This window comes from Schistocerca americana, chromosome 2 (assembly GCF_021461395.2).
Source record: "Schistocerca americana isolate TAMUIC-IGC-003095 chromosome 2, iqSchAmer2.1, whole genome shotgun sequence".
NCBI classification, from domain to species: Eukaryota; Metazoa; Arthropoda; class Insecta; order Orthoptera; family Acrididae; genus Schistocerca; species Schistocerca americana.
This window is the reverse complement of record NC_060120.1, coordinates 465,143,139-465,167,380: the sequence shown is the minus strand read 5'-3', so window position 1 is coordinate 465,167,380 and position 24,242 is coordinate 465,143,139. Positions and strand designations below refer to the sequence as shown.

The window sequence follows — 24,242 nt, the reverse complement described above, 5'->3', positions numbered from 1 at the left end:
ATCAAAACAGCAGCAATAGTGCTGCCAATCTTCATGAGTATTGATGCATTCACAAAATATGGAGATGTCCTCTGGGGATTTGAGAACTGCTCTTGGGAGACACTGATGGCTAATTGCACCACAAATTGTTGACACAGTTACCGTTGCCATAGCTGAGAATGCTGGATGCAATGCGCAATCTTCAAGGAGTGCACATGCTGTGTAATGACAGTTGAGCATACTATTGCCCACCAATTCAATAATTACTGTACACAATTGTGAAATGATATATCTGGTGCACTTCCAGGCTGTCATGGCTGTAGCTGGTCATGACACTGAGCAACATTTGTAACCTGGAATGTAAACGTGATATGCAATTAACATATGTTATCATCTCACGTGGAAATTAAAATGTGTTTCTTTCAGTGGTTTATTTGCTTTCGGTCACACAGCTTGAGGCTGTTGCCAATGGGCATCACTGTGGGGGTCCGGATGGGGGTTTGTCGGGGACGGCCAGCTCGTCCCACGCATCCCCCGATCGGACTACGACTGTGGTTGCCTGGGATACTGCCCGCATTGAGGCTGATCCCTCACCTGTGGTAGAGTGGGAGGTCGTCTCAAGATGTGGCAGGGGGCGAAAGACATTCCGGAGGGCTGAACGGAAGGCCTCTCCAGTTTGTCTGACGAACCGGTTTCAGGCTCTGTCTCAGGCTGATACTGATCTTCGGCCTGACATGGCTGCTTGTCCTGTTCTAGAGGTTGCCCCTCAGTCTGCAAGATCCGGGCGGTCGCAGAGGGTGGGCTTACTGGTAGTTGGGAGCTCCAACGTCAGGCGCGTAATGGGGCCCCTTAGGGAAATGGCAGCAAGAGAGGGGAAGAAAACCAATGTGCACTCCGTGTGCATACCGGGGGGAGTCATTCCAGATGTGGAAAGGGTCCTTCCGGATGCCATGAAGGGTACAGGGTGCACCCATCTGCAGGTGGTCGCTCATGTCGGCACCAATGATGTGTGTCGCTATGGATCGGAGGAAATCCTCTCTGGCTTCCGGCGGCTATCTGATTTGGTGAAGACTGCCAGTCTCGCTAGCAGGATGAAAGCAGAGCTCACCATCTGCAGCATCATCGAAAGGACTGACTGCGGACCTTTGGTACAGAGCCGAGTGGAGGGTCTGAATCAGAGGCTGAGACGGTTCTGCGACCGTGTGGGCTGCAGATTCCTCGACTTGCGCCATAGGGTGGTGGGGTTTCGGGTTCCGCTGGATAGGTCAGCAGTCCACTACACGCAACAAGAGGCTACACAGGTAGCAGGGGTTGTGTGGCATGGGCTGGGTGGTTTTTTAGGTTAGATGGCCCTGGGCAAGTACAGAAAGGGCAACAGCCTCAACGGGTGCGGGGCAAAGTCAGGACATGCGGGGACCAAGCAGCAATCGGTACTGTAATTGTCAACTGTCGAAGCTGCGTTGGTAAAGTACCAGAACTTCAAGAGCTGATAGAAAGCACCGAAGCTGAAATCGTTATAGGTACAGAAAGCTGGCTTAAGCCAGAGACAAATTCTGCCGAAATTTTTACAAAGGTACAGACGGTGTTTAAAAGGATAGATTGCATGCAACCGGTGGTGGAGTGTTCGTCGCTGTTAGTAGTAGTTTATCCTGTAGTGAAGTAGAAGTGGATAGTTCCTGTAAATTATTATGGGTGGAGGTTACACTCAACAACCAAGCTAGGTTAATAGTTGGCTCCTTTTACCGACCTCCCGACTCAGCAGCATTAGTGGCAGAACAACTGAGAGAAATTTTGGAATACATTTCACATAAATTTTCTCAGCATGTTATAGTCTTAGGTGGAGATTTCAATTTACCAGATATAGACTGAGACACTCAGATGTTTAGGATGGGTGGTATGGACAGAGCATCGAGTGACATTATACTGAGTGCACTATCCGAAAATTACCCCGAGCAATTAAACAGAGAACCGACTCGTGGAGATAACATCTTGGACCTACTGATAACAAACAGACCCGAACTTTTCGACTCTGTAAGTGCAGAACAGGGAATCAGTGATCATTAGGCCGTTGCAGCATCCCTGAATATGGAAGTTAATAGGAATATAAAAAAAGGGAGGAAGGTTTATCTGTTTAGCAAGAGTAATAGAAGGCAGATTTCAGACTACCTAACAGATCAAAACGAAAATTTCTGTTCCGACACTGACAATGTTGAGTGTTTATGGAAAAATTTCAAGGCAATCGTAAAATGCGTTTTAGACAGGTACGTGCCGAGTAAAACTGTGAGGGACGGGAAAAACTCACCGTGGTACAACAACAAAGTTAGGAAACTACTGCGAAAGCAAAGAGAGTTTCACTCCAAGTTTAAACGCAGCCAAAAACCTCTCAGACAAACAGAAGCTAAACGATGTCAAAGTTAGCGTAAGGAGGGCTATGCGTGAAGCGTTCAGTGAATTCGAAAGTAAAATTCTATGTACCGACTTGACAGGAAATCCTAGGAAGTTCTGGTCTTACGTTAAATCAGTAAGTGGCTCGAAACAGCATATCCAGACACTCCGGGATGATGATGGCATTGAAACAGAGGATGACACGCGTAAAGCTGAAATACTAAACACCTTTTTCCAAAGCTGTTTCACAAAGGAAGACCGCACTGCAGTTCCTTCTCTAAATCCTCGCACAAACGAAAAAAATGGCTGACATTGAAATAAGTGTCCAAGGAATAGAAAAGCAACTGGAATCACTCAATAGAGGAAAGTCCACTGGACCTGACGGGATACCAATTCGATTCTACAGAGTACGCGAAAGAACTTGCCCCCCTTCTAACAGCCGTGTACCGCAAGTCTCTAGAGGAACGGAGGGTTCCAAATGATTGGAAAAGAGCACAGGTAGTCCCAGTCTTCAAGAACGGTCGTCGAGCAGATGCGCAAAACTATAGACCTATATCTCTGACGTCGATCTGTTGTAGAATTTTAGAACATGTTTTTTGCTCGAGTATCATGTCGTTTTTGGAAACCCAGAATCTACTATGTAGGAATCAACATGGATTCCGGAAACAGCGATCGTGTGAGACCCAACTCGCTTTATTTGTTCATGAGACCCAGAAAATATTAGATACAGGCTCCCACGTAGATGCTATTTTTCTTGACTTCCGGAAGGCGTTCAATACAGTTCCGCACTGTCGCCTGATAAACAAAGTAAGAGCCTACGGAATATCAGACCAGCTGTGTGGCTGGATTGAAGAGTTTTTAGCAAACAGAACACAGCATGTTGTTATCAATGGAGAGACGTCTACAGACGTTAAAGTAACCTCTGGCGTGCCACAGGGGAGTGTCATGGGACCATTGCTTTTCACAATATATATAAATGACCTAGTAGATAGTGTCGGAAGTTCCATGCGGCTTTTCGCGGATGATGCTGTAATATACAGAGAAGTTGCAGCATTAGAAAATTGTAGCGAAATGCAGGAAGATCTGCAGCGGATAGGCACTTGGTGCAGGGAGTGGCAACTGTCCCTTAACATAGACAAATGTAACGTATTGCGAATACATAGAAAGAAGGATCCTTTATTGTATGATTATATGATAGCGGAACAAACACTGGTAGCAGTTATTTCTGTAAAATATCTGGGAGTATGCGTGCGGAACGATTTGGAGTGGAATGATCATATAAAATTAATTGTTGGTAAGGCGGGTACCAGGTTGAGATTCATTGGTAGAGTGCTTAGAAAATGTAGTCCATCAACAAAGGAGGTGGCTTACAAAACACTCGTTCGACCTATACTTGAGTATTGCTCATCAGTGTGGGATCCGTACCAGATCGGTTTGACGGAGGAGATAGAGAAGATCCAAAGAAGAGCGGCGCGTTTCATCACAGGGTTATTTGGTAACCGTGATAGTGTTACGGAGATGTTTAATAAACTCAAGTGGCAGACTCTGCAAGAGAGGTGCTCTGCATCGCGGTGTAGCTTGCTCGCCAGGTTTCGAGAGGGTGCGTTTCTGGATGAGGTATCGAATATATTGCTTCCCCCTACTTATACCTCCCGAGGAGATCACGAATGTAAAATTAGAGAGATAGTCATGAAAACTGCAATGATACTATACTTACTGTATATAGCCATTATTCAGAGCAGTGATGCACGGCCTGAATCCTGATTTGATATTTCCGTGTAGTACAGTTCCAGAAGTTTACTTCATACATGACTTGTAACACATGTAACGCGAGTCAACTTATTTAAAGGGGGTTTTCTATTTGTTACAGTCAAAATAACATAACAATATTGGTATATAGATCAACAACAATAAGAGTGCAGACATGTTTGTTAATATTTCAAGGGTTTTGTGAAACACTTATACACTTAGCAATTAATATAACCAAGTAACTGTTCATCATTGGCATTCAACTAGATTTAAGCAACTGTTAGTTAAGGTACTGAGATGGTTATGGGTTTGATTTTTATGTCCAAGATCCTCCTAGGTTGTTCTGAGGCAGTGAAAGATGCTCTTTTGATGAATTTCAGACATCACAATGAGCTGCTCAGAGTCTGCAGTTCCACCCGTCGCACCACATAGATCCTCCCTGGTGAAGTACCACAATTCTTTGTCAACACAGATTTAAGAATGTAGACTGAAGAAAAATGTATAGTATGGTGACAAATCTGTCAGAGGAGATGGTCAAGTGACATGATTAAGTTGTAAATTGAGTGAGTTGTAGTCTGGCCAATACACCAGGTTCCTTCCAGAGTATATAGTCTGTACTACTCATAGTAAAAGCAGCATTACACGAAGAACAGTAAGAACAAGTGGATGTTCTATCTAGTATAAGTTAAAAGCAAACTTCAAGACAGCAGAAACCCTCACACAACCTTCTAATGAGATTATTTTGGCACAACTTTTTCACATTAGAGGGAGTGAAAAGCTCTGCCCGGGTTCCTCCATATGCCCACTTCTTTTTCTTTCTACATCTACATACTTACTCTGCAGCACACAATCAAGTGTTTGACACAGGGTGCAAAGAGATACTTTGACTATTTTTCTACTGTTCCACTCAAGAATAACTTGTGGGAGCAACAAACACATATTTCTGAGAGAGATCTGATTTCTACCATTTTACCACTCTGGTCATGTCTCACTACTTTAGCATACAGAGGAGAAAGCTGGGGCAAATTTCATGGTTTCAAGAATAGGTCTAGCCATAACTAAAAATGCTGTTGTTTTAATGCCTGCCACCTTGACTCAAGTGATCATACCAGTCACTCCCTCTCACCTGCCTCAAATAATACAAAATAAAATGCCCTTCTTTGAACCTTTTGATGGCCTATATGGTAAAGATGCTGTACCATGCAGCAACACTTGAAAAGAGGGCAGACAAGCACAGTGTACACAGTGTTGTCAGTAGATTTGTTGCAGTGTGTAAGTGTTCTGTTAGTAAAATGCAGTCTTTGGTTCACCTTCACCACAGCATTTCTATGTGATGGATCCAAATTAAATTGTTCGTAGTTGTAATCCTTAGTTATTTAGTCAAATCTACAATCTAACTTTCTGTGCTGTATCTTGTAAACAAAATTTAACATTCCTTTATTTGACATTCTTTTAAATGTGGCATGCTTCTTTCTATAGCTTCTGAAATAGTGTTTTCACATGGTTCATGAGCACAGCCATTAACAATTTTTCTGAATATGAGCCCCATTTAGTTGATACACAGTCATCTAACATAGCTGCCCAAAAACTGTAGTTTATTGGCTTTAGTCTACTGAAACTACAGAAAAGCACTCTTTTTTGTGAGTGTAAGCTGATTGTGTACAAGCCTGGAAATAACAGAAATTAATGCAACAAAATTTCACATAACTTGCTCCTGTTTCTTGCATTAAATTCAAGTCTTTACACAAACAGTGGTACATACTGGGTCTCCAATTACAGGTTCATTAATTTCAACTTATTAAAAATATTTATTGAGTAGTATTTGCTGCTATGTTATCCTAAGCTTAACACATTTTCTAATTTTCTGAACTTTAATATTCACATGCAGATATAGGTTAACTGAAGCCTTCAACACTAATTTGTCAGCTCTCAATCTAATATAGGGCTCAGACTACTCTCCAGATTCCAAAAAAGGATTATATAGACAATAAAAATATTGTCAGTCATGAGGTCATGATTTATAGACACTATCCAGCATCAGTAGGTTCAGCTACCCAGTAGATCATGTTTTCACATATATGAAAATGTTGAGGTGGACTGTTTCTTACAGTTCCATTTTTACTGAATTTATATTTAGAACTCAATTTTGTGTTGGCAAATAATAATAAACACACACACTTGATAATAGATTTATCGGGCAATTACAACCATCATTGCTTTAGCAAGCACTTATGTAATTTATTACAAATTAACATAACATGTCTGGCATTGCTTTGAAAATTAAACTGTCAGGGCTTATTTAAAAAACTAGAAATGTTTCATTCTTACATGATGAAGCTAAGCTGGCATGTTGGAATTTACTTTGACACAAGAGCAATTCTTTCAAAGACCTCTGTCCACTACTCAATTTAAAGGGAGCAAAGCAGTCAACAAAGTCAGTGCTAAATATGCTAAAGGGTGGATAAGGAGTGACACGTAGAGAAATGCAAAATACTGAAAATCATAAGCAACATTCAAACTTTGTGTGCACCCTAATTATCTGCATTTCAAAACCAATTACACAATGTTTATTTGCAGAAAGCATGTCATTAACACATGGTGACCCACAAATGCAACCAAAAAAAATTAGTAAAAGAAACTGTGGTCTTAATGTGGATGATTAAGTAGGACCATGTTCCAGTTCCAAGCATTGCCCATTGTACCTCTTAGTACAACACAGCAATGAGTTGTGTGAAATACCCTCGCAGACAGACACCTAATTGCTACTACAGTTCTTTAATTTACAGACAGAAAATGGGGGAAGGGAGGAAGAACCAATGTATGGAATGCAACACATTTACAAAATATTAAAACCGAGGATGCAGGATGCGGGTCTAGTGTAGCAGGGGATACAACCCGTCGGCTTTGGACAATGACGTCACAAGTTGCCAGAGAGCAGTTTACCATTTTCGCTTTTGCTGTTATGTTTCAGTTTCGTTTTTTTACTGATTGCTTAATAAAGTGGATCTGTTTATTCTATCTCGTGAGATTTTTTTTAAAAAGCCAAAAAACACTTATCAGCTACTGAAGGGAGCTACAACACTAAGAAGAATCGCTTCTCGTTTGGCGACTTGTGACATTGTCCAAAGCCGACGGGTTGTATCCCCTGCTACACTAGTCCCCAGGATGCAAACAGTGTGAAACCACAGTAGTGGGACTGGAGTTTTCACTCCACATGATGAAATGAGGCCTATGATATTATAAAGAAGGTTAATAGGCAATAACAAAAGAGATAAGAAGAAATTGGATTAGACACTACAAGCACAGTTTCAACTCCAAATAGGCACCAGTGAAATTATTTTTATAAGGCATCTCGTGACCCACATTTCACAGGGCAAGGAACATCATTCAATTAAGAACAACAATTGTGCATGGTGTTTGGAAAAATACTAGAACATTCAGTGTTTCTCTTTGCTTTGTCTGGTATTAAGATGATCTAAGGAGAGGGGGGGAAAGCTATCACCAAAATTAGAAAATATTGGTAGGACAGTAATTTGACATACTAAAAAATAATTGGAAAACCACACAATGAACAATAGGCTTCCTACTTTTTTTATGGTTTACTTATAACCATCAATAGTGATTGAAATTAGATTACTAAATACAGTTAATGTCTACACAGACAGCAGAATGAAAGACTGACACTACAGAAGGTGTAACAAACGTAGCTCCAAGGACAGAAAGTGGGACACACTGAGCTAAATACCAGAAACAGCAGCCTGAAGAAGACTAAGCAGTGCCAAAAAGTAACTAGTAGTTAATCAGAGGAATGTAATAAATGTTTTAAAGGTTTTTAAAAAAATTACACCAAATATCCTATACAGGTAAGGTCAATAGCTATCAAAACTGCTATTGAGGTCATATGCAAATAAAATGCAACACTATTATGCATGGACCTAGTTGTGCATTAACGTGCAAGTAACTTTTACAAACAGGGCTAAAAGTGCATTAGACTGTGCATCCTCACTAGTTCCCAAGTATCAAGGCATGGGCAGAAAACTTTCTAAAATCAACCTCTGTTCGAACTATACATTTTACACTACACAACATTGTTATATTACCTGCAGCCTTATCAGCACTAATGCTGAGTAGCAAAAGTTTGCTTATTGTCCTTTCATCCACTTGTCAAACACTATTCACATGTAAAGAACAGTAGAAAAACACTTCATGACGGAAAGGGCCAGATTAAACAAAGCTTTCCAAATTACAGCATAAATGTGTCTGCTCTCATTGCAATACAAGGATATAGAGTTCTTCCCACTGAATAACAATTTCCATTCAAAGCCGACATGCTAAACATAACTTCGCATAATCTGGGAGCAAACATTACATCAAATCCAGTGATAATTTGAATACACAGTATTCCTTTTCCAGGTGTTTATCGTCATGACATTTACCTGTGTCTCCTAAAACTATCCATTGTAAATCTAAATAGCTTGCCTTTAAAAACTATGGCGAGGCAGTATTTCAAATGATTCAAGTATGAAAGCTGTTTTCCTCAACATCAAAATAGGCAAAGAGGAAAATAAATGTTTTACTGAAATGTGACCATTAAGAGTGGGACACACATTAATTCTATAACACAAAACTTATCAAGGTGTGTGTGTGTGTGTACATAATCAATGAAATGAGTTTATACACAGCTAAAGACATTTATTTTCTCAATAGATATAAAAAAGATAAATGCTGGGAACAATACAGTAACAGAAGTATGGCATTTTCAACAGTCCAATAGTTAGAAGTCATTACACACATCACGTCTGGCAGTATCAAAGAAAGTCACAAAGCAAGAATAACTTCAGGAAAACGACCATTACTTGAACAGTACAGACAAATTACAAACCCGAGTGAATTTCATATTTGTAAGATTTTATCATACTTCTGGACGTTTCGAATTTACAATAGCATTCAATCTTTTTTTTGCGTTTCCTCTTGCACGAGTAACATACGTCACTGACAGAAAAAAAGACACTGCGAATTTCTGCGTCAATCACTTTTTACCAGACTTTTTTATTCCACCTCCGCCAAGAGGGCCCTTCTGAGCTGCTCTTGCTTTTGCTTCTGCTAGAGCTTTCGCCTCTTCTTTCTGCCTCTGTTTACGAGCGACGTCGTCCTCGTCCATTTCCAGCTCCTTCTTCTTTGGTTGTTTCAGAGGTTTCTTCTTCCCACCTTCACGTCCAGACATCTTGGCTTAGTTTCTCGTCAGCACGAAGAACAGTTATATGGAATCTCAATGCAACTGTCGTTATCAAATAGCTCTTGTATGATATGTACTGTGTATTCCGTAGTAACACTATGCACGATAATTTCACCCAAAACACGACGAAAATTAGTGCCTCTTCACACACCACCACCTGGCTCCCAAATTCCACCAAGGATTAGATTTACTTCCTCTCGCGTAGCAAAGAGTGCAAACCAAAGATATACTCCACTCCTCGGTTGTAGAGCCTTGGCCTGAATCCACATGTGAATACTCAAACCGACGCCAAAGCTGAAATCTGTACTCGCTACAGTCAAAATTACACCGGCAAAATTTTCAATATATCGTCTACTGAAATCATTCAGGTGAGCATTATTGCCAAAGCGCACGGTTATTTCAGAAAAGCTACGCCAAAAATTAAGAAACTCGATACACGCGTAAATTACCTGCAGGCATCAAATATTGCTACGACGCGAAATGTTTTTGTGTGTCCAGTACACTGTACATTGCAATATCTAGTTCTACTATTGGAGGTTAGACTTTAATGTAAGTAAAAATAAATTATTCTGCCTTAAACCTCCTGAAAGTACTAGTGGCTATAATTTTCTGAGCTTTAACAACACTGATTAACAGAGTATGTTATCACCAAGAATATAAGTTTATATTACAAGTGTTACATGACAGCCTCTGTTTAACTTAAGATCCCTAATGTTTTGAATGAATGTTCAAGCAATTCTTGAGTATTGCTCGTAAGTCTAAGAGTCTTACCAGCTTCAGCAAATAAGAGCCAGTTTAGAGTTAGAGGCAGCATACATAGGTGCCTACTTGCCCATGATTAGGCCACAGCAATTGTCAAGGGGTATGTTTAGAATTTTTGTAAAGCGTTGCATGATATTTAAATGCTGTAGAATCATAAACGGTTCTATTCCACATCAAATGGTTTTTGACAGCTATGCTGTTTACAAAGATGTACTGTAAGTACAGTTTAAAAATACTAGTGTAGCTGCAGTGAGGAGCTAGCCAGCGATTTATTAATTTTTGAACCAAAGTATTACGAGTACATTCTAAAAATTAACTTTTAATGGGTATAACATAATTATTAAATAGTTTATTTTACGAACTAGAGTAGAATCATCTAGATTTAAGCAATGGTTTTTACCACCTGGAGACATCACGATCAATGTTAGTGTCTGCTAGACCTTATATGCCAGAACTAACTGTACCAAAAGTTCGTAATGTTTTATTTTCTGAGGAGAACACCCGGCACTTATGCAGTTTAGCAGGTACGGAAAAAATTTATCAATTTTCTTCAAAATTTGATCGATTATAGTCAAATTTGATACGCTGATTACGAATACGATATTTATTTTCGCCCCAGTCAATTATTTACATCAAAAAAATTGTTTTAAATTTTTTTAAAATTTTTTTATTTTTCAATATTTTGTCGATATAGTGAATGCTGATGCGCTGATTTCGAATATAACATCCATTTTCATTTTCCCTCTGCCCGATAAGCGCGGCGCTGCCGATGACGCAACATTGCGTAATACACTAACTAATCAGTATTTTCAAATCATAGGCGCCTATGATTTGAAAATACTGATTAGTTAGTGTATTACGCAATGTTGCGTCATCGGCAGCGCCGCGCTTATCGGGCAGAAGATATCGCCGACGGTCAAGGGAAAATGAAAATGGATGTTATATTCGAAATCAGCGCATCAGAATTCACTATATCGACAAAATATTGAAAAATAAAAAAATTTAAAAAAAATTTAAAACAATTTTTTTTATGTAAATAATTGACTGGGGCGAAAATAAATATCGTATTCGTAATCAGCGTATCAAATTTGACTATAATCGATCAAATTTTGAAAAAAAATGAAAAATTTTTTCCGTACCTGCTAAACTGCATAAGTGCCGAACACCCAATATCACTCAAATCTTAATCTATTAATAGACAGCACCTTAAAGGCGTGCACCCCACTCCCAATATGGTGGCTTCAGTGTGAAACATAAATAACAGATCTGAACAACAGAGAAATTATGTGAGGATTTCTTTTATAAAAGAAAAACATACCTATTAAAGAATAGTAATGAGGGCAATCAATAACCATACCATCATAAAATCATGTTATAACCCATAACATGTTAGAAGACCAAATGAAGATGGTAGTTGCTGTAGAAATTCATTTTGCCTTCCATTTAAAACTAATGGAGAATACCAATTACAACAGAGAAAACCCGAACAGTCCACTAATGTCTGTGCTTTAGAATAATTTTAGTTAAATGTTAACTTTATTTCATTTCATTCCTCTTAAAGCTCGATTAGAAGTAATAAGTAATTGATGCAGTATTTTTTTAGATTTTTGTTGTGGTGTGTTAAGTAGGTTTAAACTGTGATTGCAGTATCATGTATTTAAGAAGAGCCCAAGTAACCCTACATTCTAATTAGATTCTTAAAATCTCAAGATTTTCCCTTGTATACCATCCGGATCAGAAATGCATGGACACTTAAACTTCTGTAATCCTCTGAAAACATCAGATTGTTTCGTTACACTGTGTTAAAGAAAATAACACTTCATTGTAAAATATGTTACAGATTTTAAAATCTTCATACTTAACAAAACATATAATGGTTTATGATACAGTAAAGTAAGAATAATCTTTTTTAGCTTTATGGTCAGCCACTATATAAACACTATAAACAATACTCATTTGACAATGAGCACATGTTTATGATCAATACGTAACGTATCCATTCTCTGCTATAAACCTACAGGATATATAAAGGGAAAAAATTACAGTGGTTTGAAAATGTGTCATGAAAATAATCTTGCAAATCTTTTTTTAGTGAGAATAATTCTCCAATCTGGCTGTCACCAAAGAAAGCTCAGAAAAGCAAAGACTGACAGGCTAAATCACTCACTGGATCTTTCTCCAAATATTGTGCAGAAAATAAAGGTGGCAGAGGAAAGAGTAATCAAACTGCCGAATCTGGCTCTGGTGCACAGATAAATGTTGATGTTGAGATTAGAGACACAAGTCAAAAGCCTAATGTATGTGATTTTAATGAAGAGTTTGATGGAAGCGACAAAAAGAAAAGGACAATGAAGATAATAATGATGAGAAAATACTGGGACTGAACATAATTTTCATGCATCTAACATTTACTTCTCCATCAAATGATACTACACGTTGACCAATGCTGTTCCAGAGAATATCAGAAATGTGATTACTGAAAAGGGTAGTGAAGTACAAAAAACAAAGAGATACCTTTTGAATGTATAGAAAGACCAGATGAACACACTAAAGGAACACTTCCTTGTGCTGTTACTCTCATGTCAGTGAGGTAAAATATTTATGGAGATGAATACTATACACACCATCAACAAAGTTACTGTACTGTTTTTGCTGCCAATTATTTGCCTCTCAGGGTGAAAACAACAAAAATAAATTTCTTTCTGTGGTGTCACTGCCAGACACCACACTTGCTAGGTGGTAGCTTTTAAATCGGCCGCAGTTCGCTAGTATACGTCGGACCCGGGTGTCGCCACTATCAGTGGTTGCAGGCCGAGCGCCGCCACACGACAGGTCTAGAGAGACTTACTAGCACTCGCTCCAGTTGAACAGCCGACGTTGCTAGGAAAGGTTCACTGAGAACAACTCTCTCAATTGCTGAGACGATAGTTAGCATAGCCTTCAGCTAAGTCAATTGCTAGGACCTAGCAAGGCGCCATTTATCCTTTGCTATGTATCTAATGAAGCACGTACAGTAACAAGACCAATGTTCACCAATTGTGGATTAAAGTTAAGTATTCAAGCAGCTACGTTCTTTTCTTTATAGCATTCATTACGTATCCTGTTTCAGACCTCACGCCAGGCTGCGTGAGTTAAAGCGCGTGCCTTTCGGTTACCCGTCACTGTGGACTGGCTGTCTTGTCAGTCCACAACACTTTCTGTTAGTGGTGGAATTGAATCCATACATATCAAAGCATAACCCATGACTTGAATAACTATCAAATGAAGAAAAATGGAGAACACTTTCTATGGGATAAAAACTTAATGCGGTCATTGACACAGATAATCAGAAAGTTGGGAGACTAAGAAGTAGAGAAACATTTTACAGCCCCTATTCTTAGCCCAGCAAAACCTTGATTTCTGCAGTCATCATGAAAACATTTCATGGAAAAAGAAAAAATTTCTTAGAATTGGTACTGATGGTGAAATATGAAACGATATTGAAAGTCCTCTAATGGGTTAAAGAGAGTGCTTCCTTATTTTGCAAAAGGGATAAAAATGAATTTATTTTTATTTTAGGTGAACATGTTAAGGAAAAAATTACTGCAGATATAAAAAGGGCTAAATATTATGGCAAAATTTTGAATTGTAGATAGCTCTCCTGATGAGAACAGAAAAGTCCAAATAATTCAATTTGGTATGTCCATATAGATAATGACATTGTGGAAGTTTGAGAATCCTTCTGGTGTTTCCTGTTGATGTGAGACAAACAAAAGATATTCAACAGTACCTGGAAAAGTATGGGCTGCACTCTGCATTGTGTAGGGCTCAAAGTTACGAGTTTGTTGCGTCAATGTCAGTTGTACATGTAGGAGTACGAGAAAAAATTCGAGAAGTCAATTGAAAAGCCCACATTAGTCCATGTGTTAATAATTCCTTAATTCTTTGTGGAGTTCACGCATTTTCATTTGTTTCAACTGTCACCTGTATTGGAACTGTAGAGAAGTCATATATATCTGTTTATTCTTCTTGTCTTCTACAAATAGATGTGGACATGCAGAAAGCTTGCTTCTCATTTTATCTTTTTGACCTACATCAATACAGGCATTGCGAATCACAGAGATATTTACTATTCAAATTACAACAGAGTATGTACCAGGAAGAGCCAGACAACATATTACTCTCCCCCACATATGTCTCAAAATGACCAGAATGAGAAAATTCGAGTAAATAGAGCTAATACAGAGGTTTATGGATAATCCAGTCTTCCCTGGTACAACATTTGCGAATGGAACATATGAAGGGGGGATAAGCTAGTGGTTCCAAAAGAATCTTCCACCAAATGGCGTCAAGTTGATTGTGGAGTACTAATGTACACTATTTGATTAAAAGTATCCAGACACCTGACTGAAAATGACTTACAAGTTCGTGGTGCCCTCCATCGGTAATGTTGGAATTCAATATGGTTGTTGGCCAACCTTTAGCCTTGATGACAAGTTCCATACGTTAAGTCAGGTGCTGGAAAGTTTGTTGGGGAATGGCAGCCCATTTTTCATGGAGTGCTGCACTGAGGAGAGGTATCGATGTCCGGCGGCAAGGCCTGGCACGAAGTCGGTGTTCCAAAACATCCCAAAGGTGTCTATAGGATTCAGGTCAGGACTCTGTGCAGGCCAGTCTGTTGTTGTTGTTGTGGTCTTCAGTCCAGAGACTGGTTTGATGAAGCTCTCCATGCTACCCTATCCCGTGCAAGCCTTTTCCTCTCTGAGTAACTACTACAACCTACAGCACCGAGCGAGGGGGCGCAGTGGTTAGCACACTGGACTCGCATTTGGGAGGATGACGGTTCAATCCCGCGTCCGGCCATCCTGATTTAGGTTTTCCGTGATTTCCCTACATCGTTCCAGGCAAATGCCCGGATGGTTCTTTTCAAAGGGCACGGCTGACATCCTTCCCTAATCCGATGAGACTGATGACCTCGCTGTCTGGTCTCCTCCCCCCCAAAAAAAAAAAAAACTACTACTACTACTACTACTACTACTACTACTACTACAACCTACATCCTCCTGAATCTGCTTAGTGTATTCATCTCTTGGTCTACCCACTACGAGTTTTACACTCAACGCTTCTCTCCAATACTAAATCAGTGATCCCTTGACGCCTCAGAACGTGTCCTACCTTCTTCTAGTGAAGCTCAGCCGCAAATTCCTCTTCTCCCCAATTCTATTCAGTACCTCCTCATTAGTTACATGATCTACCCATCTAATTTTCAGCATTCTTCTGTAGCACCACATTTCGGAAGCTTCTACTCTTTCTTGTCTAAACTATTTATCTTCCATGTTTCACTCCCATACAAATACTCGATACTCCATGCAAATACATTCACAAACGATTTCCGACACTTAAATCTTTACTCGATGTTAACAAATTTCTCTTATTCAGAAACGCTTTCCTTGCCACTAAAAGCCTACTTTTGCATCCTCTCTACTTCGACCATCATCAGTTAGTTTTCTCCTCAAATAGCAAAACTCATCTACTACTTTAAGTTTCTCATTTCGTAATCTAATCCCCTCAGCATCATTTGATTTAATTCGATTACATTCCCATTATTCTCGTTTTGCTTTTGTTGATGTTCGTCTTATATCCTCCTTTCAAGACACTGTTCATTTCATTCAATTGATCTTCCAGGTTCTTTGCTGTGTCTGACAGCGAACCTCAAGGTTTTTATTTCTTCTCCACAGGTTTTAATTCCTACTCTAAGTTTTCATTTTTTCCTTTACTGTTTGCTCAATATACAGCTTGAATAACATCAGAGATAGGTTACAAACCTGTCTCCCTCCCTTCTCAACCACTGCTTTCCTTTCATGCCCCTTGACTCTTATAACTGCAGTCTGGTTTCTGTACAAATTGTAAATAGCTTTCTCTCCCTGTATTTTACTCGTGCCATCTCCAGAATTTGAAAGAGAGTATTTGAGTCAACATTGTCAAAAGCTTTCTCTAAGTCTACAAATGCTAGAAACGTAGGTTTGCCTTTAGTTAATCTATCTTCTATTGCCTCACATGTTCCGACATTTCTATGGCATCCAAACTGACCTTTCCCGAGGTCAGCTTCTACTAGTTTTCCCATTCATCTGTAAAGAATTCTTCTTGAAGTCTGAGGGTATTTCGCCTGTCTCATACATCTTGCTCACCAGATGGAAGAGTTTTTTCATGGCTGGCTCTCCCAAGGTTATCAGTAGTTCTGATGGAATGTTGTCTACTCCCGGGGCCTTACTTTTGGCTTAGGTCTTTCAGTGGTCAGTCAGATTCTTCACACAGCATCGTATCTCCCATTTCATCTTCATCTACATCCTCTTCTATTTCCATAATATTGCCATCAACTACATTGCTCTTGTATAGATAGACCCTCTGTATAGTCGTTCCCCCTTTGTGGGTTCCCTTCTTGGCTTAGGACTGGTTGTCCATCTGAGCTCTGGATATTCATACAGGTGGTTCTCTTTTCTGCAAAGGTGTCTTTAATTTTCGTGTAGGCGGTATCTATCTTACCCCTAGTGATATATGCCTCTACATCCTTACAATTGTCCTCCGTCCATCCTTGATTAGCCATTTTGCACTTCCTACCAATCTCATTTTTGAGACATTTGCATTCCTTTTTGCCTGCAGTGGATTCTGATACAGTTTGGAAGTCCTTTGTGGTGATCAGGGCACATGCCTGCCTACTACTCATTATGACCCTCTACAACTGTCGGCAGTCTTGTCAGTCAACAGACGAGGTCACTCTGTACGCTTTTGTGCTGTGCATGTCCCTTCACATTTCCAGTTCACTATCACATCAGAAACAGTGGACCTAGGGATGTTTAAAAGTGTGGAAATCTCATGTACAGACATATGACACAAGTGACACCCAATCACCTGACCTTGTTCAAAGTCTGTGAGTTTTGCGGAGCGCCCTATTCTGCTCTCTAACAATGTCTAATGACTACTGAGGTCGCTGATATGGAATACCTGGCAGCAGGTGCCAGCAAAATGCACCTAATATGAAAAAAGTATGTTTTAGGGGTGTCCAGATACTTTTGACATTAAAAAATGCAGTGATATGGACATTAACATTGACTGATGAGGAAGAAGGAGGATAAATAAAACTATGTGATGTGCACTAGCTCTTAATGCTGGATTATCAATTCACATAGTAGTTTATTGATAAATATTGGAATTCCTATACCACTCTATACAGGTACTGTTGAACATATTTTGACATATCTGTTACATATTGTGGGATACTGTTAATGAACAGCAACTCATTTTATAGTTACAATTGATGAAGTTTTATGAAATAACAAGAAATGCTCAAACATTTGTATATAGACTGCAGAAATAGACTGATAGTATTTTCAACTGGAGTTACCAAATTACAGTTGAATGTGATTATTGACAGTTGGCATAGGTTAGTGACATTACTAAGTAAAAAGGACTAAATTTGTTGAATACTTTATATTGATTCTCATAATTATGGTATGTGTTTTAAATTTGAGCTCTCCAGTTTTGTTAAATGTAGCAAGGTTTCTTTATTAAGAGTATTTGATAGCTCTTGAATATTAGAATATAATAGTTTGGTGCCTTTAAGTGATTACACTCAATTTTTTGCAAAAATCCCAAAATGATGTACTAAACTTAAATGCCATGGTTGGCAGGATCAACAATATTGTCACATAAACCTCATATGGTGCATCTGAGGCTACACTGTTTTGGCGTATTGTTGTAGCCTCACATTTTGCACATTTTCAAACTACTTTTTGAAGAAGTTCACTGCAAATAGTCTTCTGCTCTTTCACAGAGCTATAGAATGTCATTTCAAACAATGCATCATTTCCATAATATATTCCCATAGTTGCTCTAGTGTCAGAATAAATAGGTAAGGTTCTTTGTCTGATTCATTTACAAGAAACATGGATAGGCAAGTAAAGTAGTGTACTTTGTCATTAGTTAGGATTCGTTAAATTGCCCAGATCTATTCATATATCAAATTAACATTTCTGTATATAGTACAAGAAAAATTAATGCTTAATGAAAAATTATGCAGGTGAGAAAAGTCTTCAGTTAGCGATTTGATAGTGTGTTAACATACTGAACTCATGTATGCGATTAAAATTTTCACTGCAATAGTTTGCCTAAATCTCTTGAGGTTATAGCTGTGACTCTTATATCAACATTTTACATAAAACAGAGACAGAGTCGAATCCAGGATTGTGGCCTTGAGAAAGGGGGCCAAGGGGGTGGGGCAGAGGGGAGGGGAAGCTCAAAGAAATTTTGCGTCACTGTGTCATCTCCAAATTGTCTAAAGTAAATGAAGGTATTTCCTCAATCTATTGCCGGCTGAGGTGGCCGTGCGGTTAAAGGCGCTGCAGTCTGGAACCTCAAGACCGCTACGGTCGCAGGTTCGAATCCTGCCTCGGGCATGGATGTTTGTGCTGTCCTTAGGTTAGTTAGGTTTAACTAGTTCTAAGTTCTAGGGGACTAATGACCTCAGCAGTTGAGTCCCATAGTGCTCAGAGCCATTTGAACCTCAATCTATTATAATCTCAACTATGACAGCGTGAAAATTTTTGAGGACTTTAAGTCTGAAAGCTTTGCTGCAAAGACTTTTCTTTGAGATTAAGAAGAAACAGGCGTAGTTCTGGACGGGGGTTGACCTGCAGCCCAACGACTACCCCCCCCCCCCCCCCTGGATATGCCCCTGAACAGATAACAGAGGTATAATTAACATCTATAGATATGAATCAGTTACCTTGCTGAAAAGCTTTACCAAGTCCCAGAAAGTGATGAAGGCATTGCTAGACTAGGGATACTAAGTGATGAAGGTATTGCTAGACTAGGGATACTCACACTGTGCCTGGCTGCACGCCAGGGCCTCTCACCAGGAATGGCACACGAACGTCGAACTCGAATGGGAATGACTTGCCCTTGACAAGCCCGAACTGGCCCAAATGGTAGCCATGATCCGATGTATACACCAGGTAAGTGTTATCCAATTCACCCAGTGCCTTCAGCTCTTGGTAGATCTGCCATGAAAGGTAAAAAAGATTAGGAATTAGTTTTTATAGTTTCTTTCAGATTTTGTCCAATTCCTTCTTTCCCATTATTTTTGTGGCTCCAGTCGATTCCATTTTGACTGTACTTTATGAGTTGTTCGTATAGGACAACTTCTTGAATTAAATATCTGTTGCTTATACAATTCAACAGGAAATGGTTAGCTAGCACTTTTTTTTATTAACAGTTATAAGGCGCACTCAAATGAAAAGGAGACAGATGGATAAAAGTAAGTACTGTTTATTATTTAAAAAGGAATATCCATCGTTGTTAACACATTTATCCCGCTATGAGACAAGGCGGTCACTGCCTTCATGAAAAAATGTTTACGGTTGCCTACAAAAGAATGAGTGTACCCAGGCGTGCGCCTCTTTGTCCGAAGCAAATCAACGACCATGAATGTCTTTCTTCGAGACTCCAAAAATATGGAAATTGCATGGGGGGAGATGGGGACTGTTTGAAGGATGTGTAAGAGCTTCCCAGCAAAGCTTCTGCGGCATACTCGAAACATTCTTGGCAATATGTGGGCCAGCCCCGAAAAAAGACATTTATGGTCGTCGATTCGTTTCGGACGAAGAAGTGCACGCCCGGTTACAATCATGGTTCCCTACGCAACTGCAAAAATTTCTCCCATGAAGGCACTGGCCATTTTGTCTCACAGCGAGATGTGTGTATTAACAGTTACAGCGATTACTTCTGAAATAAAAGACAGTTTACTTATTTTTTTCAAGCCGTCTCGTTTTCATTTGACTACCCCTTATAAGTTACTTACCCATCTTGTTGTAGCCCTTGCATTAAAATCCACAATATGGCAATACTGTAGCGGTTTTAGGGTATGATTTCTGTAAGACTGACAGACAATACGAAACAGAGCCACGATATCAAAAATTGTTCAGTATTTACCAGTATCAGCAATCCACATGGCATTAATCGTACCAAGTCTTAGGCACAATGCAGGAATAATAGACTAAACCTTAGAAACGGTATAAACGACGACAATAGAAACACTAACATTAATTAAAATTGCAATACTAAGGATGATACATGTGACTTAGTTAGCGTTATCACTGATTGGGTTGAGACTAGATTACAAAAGAAAAAGAAAAAAAAATTGAGAAAAGTTGTGGTGGCGATTTTAATGTTTTAGGTGTTCTATACAGACTCCCTTCCCTCCCCCCGCCCCTCCCCCCAATTGAATACAACGCACAGAAATTTCATACAACCATGTGAAACTGCCAGAAAAATCCTTTTTGGGATATTGTTTAATTCGCGCATCACATTGGCTTCAGTGTCGGTTAAGTTGTCAGTCTTGACCTTCCACGTGCACTTCATGGTTTTGTGGTAGGTTCATATAGACAACAGCAAGTCTCGTCAACACTGATGACAGAAAAGAACTTTCCACGTCTTGCATTTTAATTAAGGTGCAGCAGAATTTCCGCTTGTTGTGTCGGTCGGGCGTCATGGTGTCCGAGACAAACTTTCCAATTTTATCTTCTTCAAAACACTCTGGAAACGTCTTGAACACTTAATTCAAAGACGCTGCTCCATTGCGATGAGCGACAAAATAACTTTGAAACACTTCGGGCGCACATCCACTTCTTAACATCGATATGTTGTAGAATCTTAGGATATATTCTGAGCCCCAACGTAATAGGGCTACGTATCTCGAACAGAATGACCTCCTCCATGTCAACCAGCACGGACTCTGAAAACATGGATCATGTGAAACACAACTCGCACTTTTCTCACGTGACATACTGACAGCCGTGGATCGAGACAGTCAGGTAGATACAGTTTTCCTCGATTTCGGAAAAGCTTCTGAGTCAGTACCATGTCTAAGCTTATTACCAAAAATACCTCTTATGGAGCATCAAGCGAAATTTGTTACTGAATTAACGATTTTTTGGTAGGGGGGACTCAGCAAGTTATTTTGTGTGGAGTGCCATCGACATATCTAGAAGTAATTTCGGATGTGCCCCAGCGAAATGTGTAAGGCCTTTTGGTGTCCATGTTGTATAATAATGACCTTGCACTGGATATTAATACTAAACTCTGACTCTTCACAGCTAGCGCAGTTATGTGTAATGTAGTACTGTCTGAAAGAATCTGCACAAATATTCAATCAGATCTTGATAAGATTTCAGAGCGGTGCAAATATTGGTATCTTGCAGAAAATGTTCAAAAAAGGTAAAACTGTGCACTTCACAAAACGAAAAAAAGCATAGCATCGTACGACCATAACATTGTCAGCTCCCGGTAGCTGAGTGATTGCCGGCACAGTAGCTCAGCGGGTTCGGTCAGAGAGCTGGTTGGCCTCTGTAATAAAAAACACTGAGTGAAAGGGTCAACAACGAACTTGAACGGATGACAACTGACGTCCGCAACGACCAAACACAACGATCAACAACGAACAAAATGAAAAAAAAAGTGGAAAGCGCGACTGAATGTCAATCTTAAGGGCCCGGGTTCGATTGCCGGCTGGGCCGGAGATTTTCTCCGCGCAGGAACTGGGTATTGTATTGTACTAATCATCATCATTTCATATCCATCGACGAGCAAGTCGCCGAAGTGGCGTCAAATTGAAAGACTTGCACCTGGTCAATGGTCTACCCGACGGGAGGCCCTAGATGCACGTCATTTACATTTTTACCATAATATCAATGGGTCCCAGTTGGAATCGGTAAACTCGTACAAATACCTGGGCGTAACACTTTGTAGGGATATGAAATAGAATGCTCACATAGGCTCAGTCGTAGGTAAAGCAGGTGGCGAACCTCGGTTTACTGGTAGAATACTGGGGAAGTGCAATCAATCTACAAATCATTGGTGCGACCCATCCTAAAATATTGGTCAAGTTTGTGGGACCCGTACCAAATAGAACTAACAGGGGATATTGAGCAGATACAGAGAAGGGCCGCATAAATGGCCACAACTTTATCTAGCCCTAGCGAGAGTTTTACAGAGATACTGAGAAACGGAACTGGCAGTCTCTTGAAGACAGGCGCAAGCTATTCCAAGAAAGCCTACTTAACAAATTTTCAAGAACCGGCTTTAAATGATGCCTCTTGGAATATACTACAATACAGATTAATTACAGCGCATACGGAGGCATTTAAAAATCATTCTTCCCGCGATCCATACGTAAACAGGAGGAGGAAAATCCTAGCATAATGGTTCAAATGGCTCTGAGCACTATGGGACTTAACATCTGTCATCAGTCCCCTAGAACTTATAACTACTTAAACCTAACTAACCTAAGGACATCACACACATCCATGCTCGAGGCAGGATTCGAATCTGCGACCGTAGCGGTCGCGCGGTTCCAGACTGTAGCGCCTAGAACCACTCGGCCACTCCGGCCGGCCACAAAATCCTCGCAACTGGTACAACGGGAATTCCCTCTCCGTACACTTCATAGCGGTTTGTCGAGTATAGATGTAGATGTAGAACACTGCCTGCTTACAACTGTCTGGTCGAATGCACATCTGTTGTTTACAATAGTTAAGTTCAACCCACCACCATACTTATTGTGCTGACGGCGCCCATGTGCCAGGAATACAGCGAGTCTCGGAACTATTTAGACGAACGGTTTATGACCGAACTCAAACAACAGGAAGTAAATAAGTAAGTCTATGGGATCCGACTCTGAGAATTCAGTATAGTGTGAAGTCCCCATTTGCTGGAATCACTGATTCTAAATGTCTTGGCATGGAATTATAGAAGACATAGTTAATTTCTGACGAAACTCGCTCTACATTCTTTGAAAACAAGTCAGTAAAGCATCAACAATGGTTGCTAAGGGATAACGAACAAATTATCCGCCAATCATATCCCAGACACGTTCAAACGGTGACATGTCAGGCAAACGGGTGGTTCAGAGAGCTACAGTACATACTTTTCTTCTAAGGGCCTTGGCCGTTGCTTGTCACGTATGGCTAACCATCGTTCTGCTGAAATACGAAACGTGGAGTTACCTAAACGAGGGGCAGTATCCCGGGCTCTGAAATGTCTTTGATATGACTTTGTTCTATATAACGCAGCCGAGAGTAAATGTTGTAGCATACAATTGCTTATCAAACCATCATATTCGTTGTTCGTCCGCTATAGCGCTGTATAATGCAGGCTCTCAGACTGTGATCAGCACCCCGGCCGGTGTGGCCGAGCGGTTCTAGGCGCTTCAGTCTGGAACCGCGCGACCGGTACGGTCGCAGGTTCGAATCCTGCCTCGGGCATGGATGTGTGTGATGTCCTTAGGTTAGTTAGGTTTAAGTAGTTCTAAGTTCTAGGGGACTGATGACCTCAGATGTTAAGTCCCATAGTGCTCAGAGCCATTTGTGAACAGCACAATAAAGTACAGTGAGCTGGACTATGTGTGAATGTAGACTTTCCTGAAGGTACTCTGCTGATAAGGTCTCAGATTTCTAGCACAGCGGCGCTATTCATATACCGCCACGTTTCGACGTGTCACGCTCATCATCTACTGGCAAAGAATTCGTGTGGGAGCCATCACCGTAGAAAGGATTAATTGGGGTTCTGCTGACGTGAATATAACGTGACACATACAAGTGACTGCGAGGAGAAGTGTTACATGTATTTATGTAGTTATGAAAAGGCAAGGAACAAAGACGTTTAAATGTATTGCAGTTTTACTAGCACACCCTAAAAGCATCAATGGGACCAATGAACTTAACACCTGCATTCAACAGATGGACCGACAGAGCTGGCGCAGTGGTTTCGACGAAAACACATTTAGTACTCAAAAAATGGCTCTGAGCACTATGGGACTTAACTGCTGTTGTCATCAGTCCCCTAGAACTTAGAACTACTTAAACCTAGCTAACCTAAGGACATCACACACATCCATGCCCGAGGCAGGATTCGAACCTGCGACCGTAGCGGTAGCGCGGTTCCAGACTGTAGCGCCTAGAACCGCTCAGCCACTCCGGCCGGCCATTTAGTACTACCGAGACTCAAATAACCTTCATATTTAGTTTCCCATGGTTGCCTTCAATCCTATAAGACAAATGTCGCGACAGTTCCTTTGACGGGGATAAGGTCAATTTCCTCT

The 24,242-nt window shown here is 40.2% G+C and overlaps 1 protein-coding gene across 2 annotated transcripts in view; it reads right to left on the bottom strand.

Annotated features, from left to right (window-relative positions):
• Nucleotides 1-24,242, bottom strand: part of LOC124588712 (extracellular sulfatase SULF-1 homolog) — a 792,368-nt gene that overhangs the window by 123,204 nt on the left and 644,922 nt on the right. For both annotated transcript variants that reach the window (XM_047131489.1, XM_047131490.1), the window contains exon 8: nt 18,971-19,146. In XM_047131489.1, coding sequence (XP_046987445.1) covers nt 18,971-19,146 — 176 coding nt within the window. The remainder of the gene's footprint in view (nt 1-18,970; nt 19,147-24,242) is intronic.